This window comes from Stegastes partitus, unplaced genomic scaffold, assembly GCF_000690725.1.
Source record: "Stegastes partitus isolate 25-593 unplaced genomic scaffold, Stegastes_partitus-1.0.2 Scaffold624, whole genome shotgun sequence".
NCBI classification, from domain to species: domain Eukaryota; kingdom Metazoa; phylum Chordata; class Actinopteri; family Pomacentridae; genus Stegastes; species Stegastes partitus.
The window spans coordinates 291,296-309,716 of NW_007578355.1; the positions used below are offsets into that span (position 1 = coordinate 291,296).

An 18,421-nucleotide genomic window follows, 5' to 3' on the forward strand; every position below is an offset into this window, starting at 1 on the left:
TGAATACATTTGAGGACGACTGTACATGGTCCTTGAACTGCTCATCTTTAACGTGGCATTCCATTTGGAAAACTTTACCAAACCTGACCTGAACATTGTAACAGGCTCTCATCAGATTTTGTTAGAAAAGGAACAAATCAGCACCGTCGGCACAACCATGAAGTCTAGAAAGTCACCATTTTTCCTAATATTGGTATAACTAATTCGTAAATAAACTAAACAAATCAAGATCTTTTTGTTTCCATTGAGGTGCAGTCCTTTATGTTGCAGCAGGAAGTCAAAATCAAAACACCAACAAGCTGATCGGGGTTCAGAGGGTTAATTTGTAAGCTGTAGCGCTGCTGTAAGGCCGATTTTGTGACCGATCTAAGCAAGTTTTTTTCTTTCTTTTTGCCAAGCTAAGCTAATCAGCTGCTGGCCACATCTTCACACTAGTCACGAGAGTCACTACTGTAACTCAAACAATCCCCCAAACGTGTTTCTCTGAGGTTGGACGAGCTTTCCTTGTGTTCGTCCACACAGAAATTCTGTGAATATTAGTCATCCTTTTTTTTATTTTCAGCAAACATGTACGCATTCACCCTGACAACATTAAAGGACATGCAGAAGTCAGTTAAGCCTTTTTGCATTATTCATGCGGTTCTGCCTTGGGGCCTTCTGTCACACTGACAAACACATGAGTCATGGGTTTGGATCCAGAGAAACAAGGAGGTGATAGTCCTTGCTAATGCAAATGGTGTGCAACAGTCTGGGTGAATCCCACTCTAAAAATTAGCATCTACATTTTCTTCTTTTTTTTTTCGATTTCAACTTCGTCTTCCTTAACTTTCCTGCGAATCAAAGCACAAAAAGACGGAGGAGAAGAGGACAGTGTCATGAAATTCAGATGAATCCTACCTGACAATGTCAAAGCCCTTCTTTTGTCAAGACTTTTTTTTTTTTAACAATTGCTGCCTGTCACTCCGGTGTTCGTGAATGTCAGTTTTATCTCATCATTTCCATTTACATGATCCCAGCTGGGTCCAAGATTATCTTACATCGCTTATCTACTGCTGTGGTACTCCCCTTTTTTTTTCGAATCAGAAAGTGAATACACGTCGGGTCAGAGTTCAGCGTGCAGCTCAACAGATAAAGATGGCATGTGGCTCTTATTCAGATGGAAATAGGCAGAGGCATTTTCACATGCGCTCTTTGGCACCTGTTTTGCATGCGACTTGCAGCAGCACAAAATAGAAGCGTAGATTGTTTTGAGCAGACCGGGCCTTGAAGGTCAAGGTTAGCCGCTCGGTGTTTGCTGCTGTGATTGCACTTAATTCAAGCCATCGGCGGACACGTATGCAGCTGTGCGCTGACACACGGCGAGATCTCACACAAGAGTTTGCACACTTTTTGCACCGAGTGTAGTGGTTTGGACAAAGCGTTCCCCGCACCGTGAACTGAGCAGAAGTTGGGATTCGGTCCAGAAAAATTACCACTCATCCGTCTTGCATCTCTGGCGCTGATTCAGTCTCTTTTTATTTTCACCGTGGGACGCTGTGTGTTTGTGTGCTTATGGAAAGTATAAAAAAACATTGCAATTGAAAATGCAATGATCCATTTCAAACAAAAAGCATTTCGTATAGCTTGAAAATAGATCTCATATCAGATGTTTTCAGCCGTACCTCTGGGTCTGCTCATCAATTTGAAGCCGCTGATGACTTTGGCATCACATCACGAGCCTCTCTGGCAGCCTCACGCTGGCTGCTCCACAGTCGAGATTACAAACATTTGGACTTTGGCATCAAAGTTACGACACCTTGGAGCAAAGGGGGGAAAAAAATCTGCAGCTTCTGTTTTATTATCTGAGGACTTGTGTGACAAGTCCTTCACATTAAATTACAAAATAAACTCAGCCTGCCCTGTAGAAAAAAATACATCGAAAGATTTTCTCCATCTGTCAGCAGGGAGATACTTTTGGTCTTTGACCTCCAAAATGATATGGCAATACTGTGACTCAGCTTTTGTGAGGTTTGGATACATAAACTAGTTGGTTAGGTTTCAGGAAAGATCATAATTTAGTCTACATCAGTCTCCAGTCACTGATTCAAAGAGTTATTTCAATGAAAACAATCCCTTCCTGAAAAAACTTTGTGACTCTACAGTGTTGCTTCCTCTTAGAATGTGCAGATCCATGGCATCCCCGTCTTCTTCTCCACAAACCCATATGAACTCTTCTTCATTACCACAGCTCAAGTACATCAGCTCACCTCCAACTCTGCTCCAACACTGTAAAACTACTGTAGTCCCACCAGTGGAGTTGAAAGTTGTAGTACTGGGATAATTCAGTCATAGATGTTGGAACTAGTTCTGGAGAAGAATAAGGCCACAGAAAGCCTCACCCTGCCACATGACAGGATCGGGTCCTTCGGCTTGTTACACATGAAACCCCAAACGTCTGAATCTGTTTCATTCGTGATGCATTCAGAGAACATTATATGGACACGTTATCAAGAATTAAAACTTAATTTTCATCGGAAGGGGTCTTCTAAGGTTGTGACAACATTGTGCAGACTTTAAACTCTCTGTTTTTGTTTCATGTTGATAGGCAAAGTAAAACCAGAGAAATGATGTTATAAAATATGCACCGCAGGCGTCACATTTCTTTCAACATCTTCATAATTTTATCGTTTTACAAAACAAAAGTGAAAGAAAGTCCCTGGAAGTGCAGGTCCTGTGATGTGGCTACTGTCTGCCTCATTCTGGACAGAAACAGCTGTGGCATCGATAAAAAGAGAGAGAAAGCAACATCTGCTTGTATATAGTTGCAAATATTAGTATTTAGTTTCATGTTTATATCTGCAACCTATGGATACATTTTCAACTTTCAAAATGCTTCGTTAAACATGTTTGTGTTTTTAATTGTAATAAATAACATATTTTTTCAAGTCGGATTTTATATTTTAGTGTGTTTTTGTCCCCAAAATGTTAATATAGTAGGTTCAAGTAAAAAAAAATCATCAGATCCTATAGGTGGGGATGTGCTGAAAAAAATATTCCAAACATGGGCACAATAAACATGTTTCTATGTGGTATAGAAAAGACAAAACTAAAAGTATGCAAAAAAAAAAAAAAAAAACAGTCCAAGACCTCTAAGGAATAAAGTTAACAGTAGGACGGGGTAAAGTCTGATGTTTTGTTGACCCTCTTTGCATCCCGACATCCTCCCTATGCAGACCTCGTTGGTGTGTAGCATCCCCTGACTTCCATATTTGCTCCTATGGCTCCCATTTTAACCACAGTGCTTGGCATTGTATGAGTAATACAGACAAACAAGAGTAAAAAAAAGTCCCTGACAGAAATTCTAATTGCATGTACATAAGCAATAATGCAGTTGGAAGGATCTCAAGCGTGAGCTGCCTGTGAGTTAACGTCATGTGTTGTGTGTGCAGGATGGAAGAGACGGTGCGGTCGCTGCTGCAGAATCAGGGCGTCCTGGAGCAGACTGCTGTGGACACAGTGGACATCATGAAGGCCTACAAGGTAACCCCATGAGTGTGTGGAGTCAATCCAGAGGCACTAAGATACCAGTAGAGAGAGAGGTGGTTCTTAGAGACAGTCTCAGGGAAAAAGTATGAAAATAGTTTAGCTGGTCAACAATGTCAACGCACCTCAAGAAAAACACAGTCCGAGTTTATTTATTCATGCGCCAGTAATTATTTTGGAGGAAGAGAAATATTTGTTTATCTCTCACTCCTCCTGTTTCTTCAACTCCGATATCCACAGTGTTGAATAAAGCCAGACTGAGCCAAGGTGAAAGCGCTCAACGCCGACCCCGTTACATAAGAAAAATAGCTGCTGGGATTCGGCGGAGAAAAAAAAAAGCAGAAAGAATAAGTAATGCCATATATTTTTTGAAGCACCGGGTCACCTTTGGGGTCGCACTTCACAATTTGGAGCCGAACATGTTTGCGCGAGGGCTGAAACGCTGCGTCTTCAGTCTGTCTATCATCAGCGTGATCGGGCCCCGGTGATGGAGGGAAAGAAGTACTTTTTGCCTCAAGCTAATGCATTAATGTCTTGACTTAAAAATGCCCCAGACTCTCCAAATATTCATTAAGCTTCCGTGGTGCTTTACTTCTTATATGTCGCAGTGGGAGCGCGGGGTAACTACAGCGTGCAGTGACCATATTATCGGCCCGAGAGCGAAACGCCTGCAGGGAGTAGAAGAAAAGGGCATCAGTGGTTCATGAAGTATGCAGTAAAATGACTACATGTGTATATCACTGTGAAGAAAAGGCAGAAGTAGATGGAGAACAAAATAACTTTGAATGATGAGCAAATTAAAGTGACCGGAATTAAAAAACGTGAGATTAAATGTCACCTCTTCTTATACATTCCAATGGAACGCGGGATTATCGGCCGCGATAAGTCTGGAAGTTGGTGCAAAAAGCTTTATCGTGAAATACGACTAGACAGCAGAAATCTTATGGAATGAATGCAATTTATTAATATGCAAATAATGTTTTCGTCGCGCGCAGAATAATCCCTCGCTGGGTTCCCCACCACAAAGGGATTATGTTGAGGAGAAACTGTATAGTGATGATAGGAGGTGGAATTTGTGAAGGTGGGTGGATGCATACTGTAAATATTGTGACCCAGGTTCAGTCCACGTAAACACAAGTGGAACATTTATTCAGAGTTGTTCCTTTAGTCCCGTAGCTAAACATTTAATGGTAAAACTCTGATTAATTCACTGAAGCAGCATCATCTCTACATACTAACAGCCTTTGTTTCCTCATATGAACAAACAAAAACAATCGTTTGTGACGACGAGAGTTTCCTCAGTTTTGGATCAATGGCTTGTTTCTTTTTGCATGTATGCATCATGGCTCGGCATGGGAAGGAAATTAAAAAATCTCATTATGTGGCTTCACAAAGATAGAAAATGATACATGAAGATCAAGTGAAAATCAGCTGAAACACACCTGCAGCAGGAGAAACCAGCTCAGACGCTGCAAACTCTACAGAGGACATTCAAAAAAATACTCTGGTACAAAACTAGAAGGTTAAACTTGAATAACAAACATGAGAAAAAAGCCTGATGGATATTGGAAGCATGTTGTTTGTCAGAGAAGGCAAAAATAAATGCATTTGTTTGTCTCGGATGAGCGAACTTGACCAGGACTTGTACAGTAAATGCATCGTCCTGACAGTGAAGCACAGAGGAAGGAGTGCAAAAGGCCAAAGAGACGTGATATTTATCAGTTAATCAGTTGATTTGAATCCAGTTGGACACCTTTGGGCCATTTAAAGAGAACGGAAACTAGTATTGAGTCATCAAAGTAGTAGTCTTGTAAATTTAACCTGTTAGTTTTTAATTATACATGAGATTAAATACCCTACTGTTCAACTAAGAAGTAATCTAATTACTGTAATGTGATTCCATTGGACTCATTTGACATTTAGGTAATACTGTAATTTAGGTTGACTTGGCTTTATTTTGAAATGTGTTGACTTTTACTGAAGTCACATAAACCTTCATGGAAAATATCACAAATTTTCATGTGTGTGTAATAAGAGGATTAGTTTTTTCAGCTATATGAAGCATTTAAAGACTTTATTTCCACAGTGATGTGCGATCAGCAGTAGATGGTCATTGTCAAAGAGAGACAAAAAAAAAAAAAACTCAGAGGGTTATTATGCTATTCCCAATTGCTATATAAGCGAACGCCATCCGTTCCTACGCAGCGATGTGCTTCTCCTGCAGCTGTATTCTGTGTATTCAGCAGACAAACTCAATAACTTGAAAGGGCAGCATGAGGGACAAGGTTCCCTCCCCTCTCTCACTCCAGACTCTCTCTGTGGAGATTATTACTGAGCCCTTTAACGCCGTCTGATGAGCAGTCTCTGGAAGCAAACCGCAGACTTCGAAACCGGCAAACAAAAGCACAACTTAAAACCTTGACTATAAAGTATTGCCTCAAAACACTATTGTCTGATGGAATCAAACAAGATTGAAAACCCAATATATGTTTAGACGAGATTGAATCAGGCGAAAAAACGAAGGACATCATTTCCAATTCCTATTAGGTGAGAGAAGCGGCTTGTTCGCGGCTGCATTTGGATATATAACATCTGAGAGTTGTAGCCATCCATCAGCACTGCTCACCTCAATTTTGTCCAGCACATTAACCACAGGTATCTTCAGGTTTGACAGTTATCTGTCAAAGCTCAGCTAGGGATGAAAAATTTATTGCATGTGCACAGTGATGTATCGCGTTCTCTGTGCCACCTGAAGAGAAGCTGGATTCATTCTGTAGATGTGACCATATGATGCACAAATATAAAAGACAGATTGTAAGTGAATAATTAATATGTATGTAATTGATGTTTAATGGACATATAAGAAGATAAGTCATCCTTGTATGTAGGTTTAATCTTGTGGTTTGGTTTTGATTAAAGCTGGCAGCTAATCTATTTAGCGCTGCAGCTAATGACTTTCTTCATTATTGATTTATCTCTGTTATTTTTTTTTTCTTTTTTGATTAATCATTTAGTCCGTTGGTTCTTGACCTGAAGGTGCCTTAAAGAGGTCCGGAGACAAATCAGAAGGTTTTGATTAATGGGACGAGAAATAGGAAAACGTATGCCTCTAATATTTATTCAAGTGAAACTATCTAAGCAGTGACGTGGAGGAAGTCGCATTTTTATTCCCAAAATTATATCGTGGGATGACGCCCACCTGTCACACAAAGCAGCAACGACCTTGATTAGGCGTAGATTCGTTAGCTTCAGTGCAATTTAAACGTGTGGAGTTGCCATGAATGGAGGAATTAGCTTTAACCCATTATAGGGCGCTCATTGAAGTACCTGGAAATTAAAATTGTCAACCCCAGAGTCTTCAAAGCAGTTACCAATGCACGATTCCTCGCCCACCTAGGGTATAAAAAAACATCCAAACAATATGTATATAAAGAAACATTTATTTCCAAATGGGAATTAACGACATTTGTGTCAAAATATCACTCTGGCTTACTCATGATTGGTCAGCGGCCGTAGCGACTGTGTTGTGATGCAGCCCGACCTTCACTGATTGGCTGGATGAAGTCATGTGATTCTGCTCCCTGCTATTTTTAAAGCCTGTGGAAGTTACCACATAGCCCGATAAAGGGTTAAAGACCAAAACTATTGATTGCACCAGGTTGTAAACGTGTTTATTTCTGCTGTAAAGTTGTGCATTTTATTATGAGGGTCTGTGGGGACTGACTCGCCTCAAGTGGCCGTTTAAGGAAGTGCGGCCGTCTGCAGAGATCCACGTGCAGCTCAATATTGCAGTAAATGAACGCAGAGGCCGATCTACTGCACATGCATTGACTCTTCCAAGCTGACTAGAAAATTGTTGTGCATGCGTGCATCCACCAGGGAATATAATCTTGGTTTAAAAGGCCACAAAACGTCCAATCAAAATGTCCCATCTGGTTGGTTTTCCCTTGTAAGTCCAACAATCAAATCTGGACAATGAGTTTTTTATTGAACTGCAAACGTTGCCAGAGAACTGTGACTTTAGTTTTTTTTAATCTTCAGTATTTTGTGAAGCATTGCTGGATTCAAATTTACAAATGAAACGAGAAGTAATGTCTTATTTTCTCAGCCTAAAACCTAAAGTTTACATTGATATAAAGAAAAAACGAACCAAAAATTATCACATTTTTGGCATTTTTTGCTCAACTTGTGACCATTTGTTTTAAATAACCTCAGAATTCCAGTTACAAAAGCCAAATTATCTTTTCTTTTACGTCATATTTTCCTGCTAAATACAATGTTCAGTCATAACTTAAAGCAGCAAACATGAATAATCCCCTAAATGTTACAGACATCTTATTGTATTTTCTTTTTTTAGTTCAGTTTAAGACAGATTGTGCCGAATTATTAGCTAATTATTATCAGGCAGTAATTACCACAGATGCCAGAAAGGCAAAAAAAACGGAAGAGATAGTTGGCAAGAGATTTAGAGAATTTGTCAAAGGCAGACAGACAGAGACAGACAGAGAGGGCAAAGAGGGACGGTGTAGGATCCCCATAATACAGACAAGAGAGCCCTCAAGGTCACTGCCTCTCTTTGGAAAACAAGTGAAACATGATTAGGGATTAGGGGATGTTTTGGAGCTCTGTTGTCAAAGCTGCCTCCCTGTCTTCCCATCTGCCCATCTGATCCTCTCCCCTTTCTCTTTCTTCATCTTTCACTTTCTCCTTTCGTCTGATTTCTGCCTTTCACGGCTCCTTACCCGTTTTTTTTTTTCTCTCTCTCTGCCCTGGAACATTTGTCATACTTCTTTTTTTTTGAATCCTTTCACCCCATCTGCTGTGGTTTTTGCTTGCCAAATTTCCCCTTCGTTTTCTCCTCTATTTTTTTTTTTTATCCTCCTCCCAACCCCCCTCGCCACCCCTCTAACCCCGTCTCGTTGTCTGTGCGTCAGGATAAACTCTCCGCGGAAGTGCAGAAACAGCACGATGGCCCCGAAGAGAACGGCTCCCTGCCGGCAACTCAAGCGGAGCTGGACCCCGGGCAGCCGCCGGATCCCGAGCACGATGCCAGCCAAGCAGAAGAGGACAAAGACAAAACCAAGCTCCTTCTGGATCGCCTCAAGGCCCTGGAGGTAACTGCTTCACCACCTCTTCTCTCTGCTTTTGTGTCTCTGCCTACCTTCTCTTTGTTCTCCTTCGTTCCTGCCTCCTCACAAACTTCTGCGCATCCACACTTCGAGCCACCCCTGGCTATCCTTTGCGACCAACTCGTCTGCCGGTTGTCAGAGTCCTTGCTCCGTTGTGTCTGAAAGCATGACAGCTCATCAGATTCTCCAGTCTTCTTCGTTTGGAGAGCAAAGTCATCCTATGAGAGTCGCCGCTGGGGCCTCGGGCTGTACTCCAGCTTTGGTTTGTTTTCCTCTGCGCTCGGGGATTTGAGCTGCACTCCGCCACGAGCCGCAAGCAACATCTGAAGCGGGAGCTCAGCCACAGAGATCCATGCTGATTGTTTTTTTTTCTTTTAAGAACTGAAGACGCTGGACTCATCCTTTCAGATCTTCTTCAGCAATTAGAAGGCTCGCACTTAATTAAATTAGGCCTCCAGTCTAACGGATTCATTCCTGAGCGGCTCCATTGGAAGGAACATACAGTCAAATCATGATAATAAACACATCGTAATGACTATTTCACGCATGTACATTAAGAAAGCACATCCAAACGTGAAAGATTTGGTCGTTGTTGCGCTAAACGCTTCGGAAAATAGACCCCCTAATTACACCGAAGCGGCAGATAATTGCTCCTCGGCGGTAAGTTATCTTGGGAGGCTGGCAGGAAGTGTGGTCAACCTGTTCTGGTGATCCATCTGATGAGGCGCATTACCTAAACATTACATTTTAAACGGCTTTATCAAAAGCTATCTGCCATTTTTATTCCGTTCGGCTGCGTGGGTGATGGATGCACCAGCGGCTACAGCGGCTAGAAGAGAACACAGGCAATACATCACCGCTCCTCATTGTGCACAAACTCCACTGACACTAAGTAAGCACTGGCCGGCTCTTATTTCTCCAGCTCGACTGATACCGCTCATTAGCTTGGCAGGCACGCGCTGAAGTCTATAACTACGGTTTAAATAAATGCACAGATTTTTTTGTGAGAAATGCCCGCTGGTCATTTTACTTGAAGAGTGCTAAGGATATAAATGCAAATCAAGTTAGCCGTGATCATTTGCGAACACGCTACATGATGAATCTTTAGCATGTAGAAACTTGAAAGCGAAATCTCGGATTCTATGATCCTGAATATTCCCAAACGTCACATCGATAGTGTCACGATGTACAGATATGAAGTGCGCTGTACAGAAAATGAAATATTGACGTAATTAATAACACATATATGATAATATTACACATAATCCATCACCAGTAGCTACATTCTAAAAGCTAATTAAAGGGATCTATTTCCAATTAACTAAACGCATGATTGCAAGATAAAAATCGCCAAATTTACATGAACCTTTTATTGCAAACACTGTGTTGATGAATGACATAATAATGTTGGTAGCTGCATCAACCTAATATTGTGTGACATTTAAACTCAAATTTAAGGCTAAATCCTGCATGAGATTGGCTTGAAAACGTAATTTTTCATCACCTTGAGTTCGGTGAAATGACCCTCTGAAGCTCGTCTGAAATTGAAACACAAAGTTGTCACAACTCAAAAAGAACGATGCAAATTGTGGTGATATTTTTCTAAAATATCTGATATTGACCCTCTGATTTAGAAAAATGAGCTATTTGTTTTAGCTCATGGTTTATTCAAGATCACAGGGAGACAAAATTAGCATCTCGCTGGTGAAGAAAGTGGAGCATTTAACAGTTTTTCTAAGGGGCTGGTGGAGACCAAAATGGAGCTAAAACAAGAGCAAACAGAGCGCTGTGGTTTATCAGGTGATCCAAATCAAAACCTGCTGCTTTATGGCTGCTGGAAGCAAAAAGAAAAAGCTTTAAAATAGAGTATTTTACATAAACTATTAGGTTTGTTACATTTTTAATTGATGAAGAAATACCTACAATCTATTTCTGTATGTATGTGAAGACACAAAACATGAATGCGGTTTAACTTCCATCACAATAATTGCAGTTTATAGTAACATGAGGAATGGAAATCATATCATAATGATTCAACTTAGGTTAGAATTACATTTTTCGAGCCGGCAGAGCTTGCGTATCGTATTCACTTTATATTTGCAGCGTCAGACTAACCAGGTTACGTCTCTGGGTCTCTCAAAGCATCAGTTTCTATCATATTCCTGCTACTACTTTCCCCGGTGCAGACACATCAGGACTTTCACTTCGCTGCCACTCACTCCTGTATAGAATCCAAACACTTCTCCACAAGCGGCGTAATCCATCACACTGAAATGATGGAGTTTATTTACTTTGAAATGAAACACAATTTAGCCCTTTTCTGAAGCAACTGTCGGCATGCTTACGTCTCCTCGAGAAGAAAAGGAAACGATCCCTCCGAACAGCATCACAAACGTAGATCTTGTGTTTGTTGCTCGTGTTGCTGAACAATAAAGCAGCTAACAAAGCAGCTCCTGCGTCTTGTAATGATGCTGGACCTAGAAGTCGAGAGCCCTCGTGTAGGCGTAGCGCCGACTAAATCGACACCTTTTGCTGTTGCACATTCTTTCGTTAACGCAATTAATGACACCGCGGGCAAGTTTTAATCAGAAATTACTTTGTTTAAGTAAGATGTCAAGAGATTCCTGCAGCTCCGAGATATCTCCTAAAAATAGAAATTGCATTGACGAAGCAACACAAAAGACACACAACCTTAATTACCGGGGCCATTCATTACATTTACACCGCGCTCCAGGGTTTGAGGCTTTAATTAGTCCGCGTTTCTTCCTTCGATGGCACCGCTGGAATGTTTTGGGTTGTGATTATGTTTCCCATGTTTTCATCAAGGGATTGGTAGTCTCTACTAAAGGGCAGAGGGCGAGAGAAGCAAGGAGGCTGACAGCTCCTAATATGCTGCCTGCCTCTGACAAATTGGAAACTCCCAGGGATCAATAGGGCGCCGCCTCATCGCTCGGCAAGTGGAGGAGATATTCTTATTAGGTCCAAACTCCAAATGGCTAGCTGCCGCCCCAAAGTTCAGCATCATAACTTCCATCCCCTTGACCTTTTTTTTCCTCAGTCGCGCTTGCCGGGTTTTTTTCTGCCCCATCGGCCGTCCCGGTTCAAAGTTGACATCTGACCTTTGTGAGGCCGTTCTACTTGATTCCTACTCGTCTGTTGTTGTGTTGCTGATGTAACTTGTGTCCTTTTGCAGGAGAAGAACTCAGCCTTGGCCCTAGAGAACGAGAGCCAGAGGGAACAGTACGAGCGCTGTCTGGACGAGGTGAGTGCACGTTCATCTCGTTTCAAGGGCGCCGCGGAACTAACCAGATGTTTTACCGAATAAAGTGTTTATTGGATTTGTTTTGACGGAGTGGAATGGATTCTACTACCAAGCTGAAATTTTTAATGAGCTTATCTCACAGGTTGGCAATTTAATACAGCTTAAAGGAAGGAGGGTTGGTAATAAGAATTAATTTAGAAAACAGTGTGTCCAGTTTTTCAGCCAATTAAGTCGCTCACCTCTTACTTAAATGAAGAGGCCAAGAAACTAGAAGGCTTCTCATTTTTCATGCTTTATGCAGCTCTTCTGTACAATTAAGGACCCTCTTTACCCCAAACGGTTTCTGGGCGCTCCTCTGTGGAGACACAATTATGGTTAGAAGATGAGGTGACTGCAACTAACACAGCCTGCAGTTCAGCCTCTGACTTTTTTGTAAAGTCACTTTTCTGTGCCGCTGAGTCACAAATGACTGAACAGTTGCTCAGAAGAGTGCAGAATTTTCTGTTTTTTTCTACATCTGCATAACACAAGCAGCTTATTTTTGGCCAATTTTTAAAAGCGGCACGAAAAATAAAGAGAATTTAATGAAATCTTGTGATTTTAAGCTGGGATTTGGTTCCGTTTCCTGACAGAACAACACGAGTAGCTGAAGGGCTGTTAGAAAGCAGATGATTCTTCCTGTTTTTGACTTTAATAAATGATGTAATTTTCACATTTTTCTTTTTAAGATAGCCAGCCTTTCAAGCCCATTGGCAGGTTTTGGGGGGTCAAGGTCTGAAGGCCTTCTGTTGATGCTTGTATATTAATAGAAACCCAGGAGGTGGTGTGTTTTTTTGCTTTCCATCTCGGCATCGCTATTAGTGCTCCAAAACAGCTACTTGTTGTTGGGTGAATTTTGCAATCTTAACTGCGAGCTGGTAAATAGCCTTCACCTGACGTGAACTGCTTTCTCTGAAGCAATACTTAATATAACAATGGCACTTGTGTGCCCTCTGGTTATTTGTGAGAGCTTGATAAGTGCTGTTCAGGGAGCCACGTGAGGGGAAGGAACCAGCCCGGCTCTCGGCTACACTGAATCACTCCGGGATGGAGGCTGTGGGGTAGTTTGTCCAGCAGGGATAAGTTGCCCAGTTTTATTCCTGGAACCAGCAGGCTCAGCGGGCTGAGCAGATGTGCCGCAGGGTGGGAAAAACTGGTGAGAGAAGAAAGGGAAGTGAAAGAGGCGAGGACAGGTAGAGATGTGAGGAGGAAGATTGAAAGTGACTGATAGAAATGTGGGGTGATTTCCGTCCTCTGTGGACTGTATTTGGAGTACACTCGGTCCTCTCTGCTTCCCTGCCCTCACTAAGATGGCTCAACTCGGCTTTGTTGTGTTTATTCGTCAACTATTTTCCTATGTGGGTGACTTTTCGTGGAGGGAAGGCTTGGCAATAATCCTGTTTTAATGACGGAGGCTGTGTGTGCCCCTCTAACTACTGCGACCTAAAGCTCGCTCTGTAACAGAAGGGATGATTATTTTTTTATATCAGACCAGCTGCCTGTCTAAATTTTAGTGCGTGTGCGAGCTCATTTGTACTTTAATTATTTGTACCCAAGTCATACAGCGTCTGCAATCAAGTGGAGATTCTCTGTCAGAGGCCATTAACTCAGGTTTGTTTGACCGCCCGGCTTCTTCTTTACAACAGGCGGCTCTGTAAGCTGCGGTTCCAGAAGCAGGGCTCATTTCACCATATTTACCCTCGTCTCTCCTCATTCGATAAATGAGAGCGAGCGCACTCAGAAGAACCGATGTGGCTTCACACAGTATTAATGAGCAATCAATGGGCAGTAATCGGAGCCGCTTCTCCATTGGCGTTGTGGTCGCGGGCGGGTGTGAGCCGCTCGGAGACCAAGGCCCAGGCACAACAGCACTTAAGCCGGGCACACCTCCGCTCCGGCAGCCGCCCGCCGCTGTCAATGCCGCCATTAGGAAGCGAGAGTTAAACATCGCAGGCGAGTGTGTAAAACACACACACCGACACCAGCAGAAAAGCCTGTAATATATTGTGCCACTGTGCTCGCTTTAGCTTCTAATAATTCATCTTAAATTGGCTGACGAGTGCAAACGCTGCAAAAGTGCTGCGCTGGCAGTGCAAAGGCGGTCTACGGAGGCCTGCGAGGGTCAGGGGGAGGTCAAGAGTTGTGCCAAGGCAGCCAAGTTGCATAAACTTTCTTTTTTCTTTCTGTCTCTTTAAGGTTGCCAATCAAGTGGTGCAGGCGCTTCTCACCCAAAAGGTTCGTTTCTATAGAAACTACGACTGATTATCTCCGATTCAACGGCTTCTCTAACTAATGTGCATCCCTTACTGTTACACAGATTTCATGTTCTGATGCGTTTTCTGTGTTCTCAGGATCTGAGAGAGGAGTGTCTGAAGCTGCGAACCAGGGTTTTTGACCTGGAGCAGCAGAATCGGGCGCTGAGTATCTTGTTCCAGCAGAGGATCAAGCCCGCCTCGGACCTGCTTCTCCAGGTACGCCGGTCTCCTAAAAACACACACCGACCCCTTTGGGCTGCGACTTGCATTAACCCTTTGAACCCTGCTTGCAGGTCTGAAAGGCATGTTATCTTGTAAAAATAGCCAAAATTAGACTGTTTATCAAAGCGAGAGAGTGTAAAAACCGTCTTTGGAGTGCTCATCCGCGACATGCCGCTCAATCTGAAGACTCAAAATCACTTTATTCTACATAAATAAATCATTTGCATAAACACAGTTCCTTGAATTGCAGTGAAGAAAAGGCCCACAGGAGCAAAAACCTTCGAGGAACTTTTTTGGGATCAGAGGGTTAATCAATGGCCAGTGAGGATATTTACCAGAAGAAATGAGAAATGGTAATTCTGTACATGAAAGCAGATTCAAATTTACTTGATGGCAGAGCAGCTCAGAAGAACTAAAAACCAGCTGGGCGTTTTTGTCATCGGCTACCTCACCTTCCTGCATCCTTATCATGTTTCGATGTGGAGAAACCAGCGTAGTAATCCGCCGACTCTAACCTCCTCCTAACCTCCTCCAATTTTCCCAGCCACATTCATGAAAAGAAATATGTGTAGAGCCCCGAACAAACAAACAAAAAAAAAGAAAGAAAGAAAAAGCTTCTCTGAATGCAGAAATAATAAATAACCTACTGCTGACCCAACTCTTTTTATTTTTTTTTTCTTGCTAAGTCTTGCTTTCCTCCTCTGCAACGATTTCTAAAGGAAGCTCCTCCAGTAAACGAGACAGGGTTGTTTTTTTTTTTCCTCAAACAGCTCTGGGGTCTGAACCAGACACGGAGGCTGCACGAAAAAATTGCTTCGATTTGGAATGAAACCCCGTTTTACATCAATCTGTATCAATCCTTTATCTCCTCCTCGGTAGCAGCTCCTCCGTGTTTCTGTTCTGAAGCGATCATAAAGGAGACAGCGGCCTGGAAGCACACACGTCTCGTTTTAGTCCGTTTGTCTTGCATTGTGGTTGCATATGTGTTTGAATGTATGGTTTGGTGTTGAGGATTCACTCCCCCCTGCTCTAAGATGTGTCGCCCAATCAAAACATTACAATAACGTCATGCAGCGCTGTGATGGTGCCGTGAGAGTGGCAGCGGCTCCTTCCTACTTTCTCTATTTGTAGCTATTTACTTTGAATTTTCTTCTATCTTTTTAATATTTTAACGTCACACAGCTGTACCACATTTGTGCGGGAACAGTGGAGATGCAGATGGCGTTTTTGTTGGTCTGTTCTTTGTGAGTTTTTGGGGGCCACGTCTGGCGAGCCGTTGAGCCATGGCTCTATTGTTTTACACTCATGAACAGCCAGGCCAAGCCACCATCGTGGGAGAGACCGGACATCCCCGATGAGCTGGAGGAAGAGGGGATGCAGGACTGGAGTGAAGCTACAAGCCGTCCATCCGTCATCATGGATACGTGAGGTCTCTCCCTAACGGATGGAAGAGCTTACAGCGCTGATCGGCTGCAGTGGGAGCATCGGGAGTGCAGCCTCATGTTGTTCACAGAGTTGTGGCTGAACGAACTCACTCCGGACTCGCTTGTAACTTTTTGGAGGGATTTCACCCGGTCAGAGCGGACCGGAGCTGGAGGGAGTGTTACGGCCCGGTGGTTGAAGGACGTGAGTTTAGACCCAAAACAAGAGGAAAACAGGTTTATTTGAGGGAATCCGGGGGTGAGGGACACCAGGAGGCAGGTGAGGGATGCGGAGTGGGTGCATAGGTTTCAGCCAGGGGAGGAGAAAGTCCGACTCGTGTTCCGCGGAGTGAAAGCTGGCGTGCGAGACCGAACGGCTTAGGCCGGTGGAGGAGACGCTGGGAAGTAAGGAGAGACAAACAGGTTACTTGTGAGCTCAAGAGTTCTAAGTTTTAACCACATCAAACTTAGTGAACACAGCTAAGCAGCCTGATGTACCACTCATGGAGTTGGCTATCGTCTGGCACTGGAGCCCAGGTGAGCACCAGCTTTATCCATGATGAGGACAATGAGCTGCAGCTGTGCCAGTGTGAGAACGTCCTCCTCCAACCAGCCCCCTGAAATAAACCGCTCAGCCAGCCGAAAACACAAACAGACATCCAGAACTACAAAGTAAAGCAAGTCCATAATCACCACAGGGACAGTGGTAAGAAGACAGGCTGGGGACTCGCCATCTACGTGAATGAGAGATGGTGTCATGTTAGCGTTAAAGAGCAGTACTGCACGAAGGTTGTTGAACTGCTGGGGGTTGGTTTGCAGCCGAGGGAGTTTTCACATGTCCTGGTGATTGCAGTTTACTTCCCTCCCCTCAGCTGATGCTGCTGCAGCCTCATCCATAGTTCAGTGTCCCAGCTGCAAACATCACACCCTCAGGATCTGATCTCAGGAGACTTTACTCATACATCACTACCACTCTCCTCACATTCAGCCAGTATGCAGACTGCCCAACCGGAGACGGCGGGGCCTTGGACCTGCTGTGTGCGGACACCAGGATGCAGATTACTTAATCATTGTTATTTTCTTGTACTTTCTATATTTTTTGGATGCTGCCGTGGCGTGTAAATTTCCCACGTCTGGGGGTAAATAAAGTATATTCTATTCTAATCAGCTGCACGAAGCACAGACTTTCTGCAAAAGCTTTGAACCTGCAACCATCTCTCCTCTGTAACCATCACACAAACACCACTGTACTTATATTCTCCACAAACCCTCCATTCTGCGAGCTGCAGGAGCCGAAAATTGCCTCATTTCATCTTTTTTTTTTTTTTTTTGGTCGCTCGGAAAACACCAATTTGCTCGAAAAGTGTCTATGTGTGCATTCCAGCGAGGTCTTTAAGGTGTAATTATGAGAGAGACGGACCAGTATGCTTTACCCATCCATTGTCAACAGTAATGTGGTATTGCGGGGCAATAAGGTCAGCTCGGAAAGTAGGATTTCACATAATTGTGCAAATTGCCGCCGGGGAGCTCTTCGCCGTCGATATGAAAATAGCCAAAAAAGAAAAGGGAGAAGGAGCTGTCAGTCCACCCAGACAAGAGGGAGAAAGAGATGAAAAGAATGAGGGGAGATAAGAAAAGGAAGGACAGGAGGGCGAAAATGGAGAGAGATGAGATGGCGGGGGAAATCGCAGAGGCAACAAGGCGGCAGAAGTGAAAAACTAAGGGCGGAATGGGAAGCGGCGTGAATGGAGCAGGCAAGAAAAGAAAAGAGGAAAGAAGAAATAATACGGCTGTGGGTGTGTTGCAAAGCTTCTCGTCAGTTTTCTGGCTACTTCCAGTGCCATTATTGGACAGGCAGGAACATTGTTAAGTGAAACTGCAATATAAAAAGGCTTGGAGAGGGATATTGATGATACCACTGTGGGGACCAAGAGGTGCAATCTAGCTGAAGATGTGAATTAAGGCACTCAGAAATATGATAGAGTTGTATCGCGCTGGCATACAGCCGAGACTTCTTTTTTTTTTTTCTCCCAATGTGATTCAGCTGAAAAGAAACTAATGGAGGGCTGAGATTATATATCAGTTGGTAATGTATGTGACGGGTCAAAAGGACTTAAATAATGTGTGGGAGTGATTTTGGTGTTGACTCCAGCTCTGCACCTTTTGACACGTCTTCACGACGCAAAAATGAGTCTCCTCCTCTGGATGTGTAGGTTTTGTTTCCCCCCCGTCTCTCCACTGCTCATTATTTAATAATGACATTTTCGCCATCAACCGGGTGATTCAACGCGCGAATTAATCATAATGCGATCACGCTGCTCCGGATGTTCCGCGCGTCCATTATGAGATTTCCAGTCATGTGTGGGAGAGCTGTGAAAAACAGCTATATTTATCCCCCCCCGTCACAAAGAGAGGCAACTTCCTACAGAAGATTTATCCGTCTATCTTATCTGTTGCTTAAAGCCTGGAGAAAAAAACACAAGGGGAAGGAGTCTGATCAAAGGGAGCAACATCCACCTACCTGCACCCGCAGAGTTCTCTAATAACTCTGCTGCATCTGTGTTTACTGCG

The 18,421-nt window shown here is 43.3% G+C and overlaps 1 protein-coding gene across 1 annotated transcript in view; it reads left to right on the top strand.

Moving 5' to 3' along the window:
- LOC103363021 (nck-associated protein 5) overlaps nucleotides 1–18,421 on the top strand; it is a 149,505-nt gene that overhangs the window by 99,928 nt on the left and 31,156 nt on the right. Inside the window, exons 6-10 of the mRNA XM_008289596.1 lie at nucleotides 3,429–3,519; nucleotides 8,457–8,636; nucleotides 11,845–11,913; nucleotides 14,149–14,187; nucleotides 14,304–14,423. Coding sequence (XP_008287818.1) covers nucleotides 3,429–3,519; nucleotides 8,457–8,636; nucleotides 11,845–11,913; nucleotides 14,149–14,187; nucleotides 14,304–14,423 — 499 coding nt within the window. The remainder of the gene's footprint in view (nucleotides 1–3,428; nucleotides 3,520–8,456; nucleotides 8,637–11,844; nucleotides 11,914–14,148; nucleotides 14,188–14,303; nucleotides 14,424–18,421) is intronic.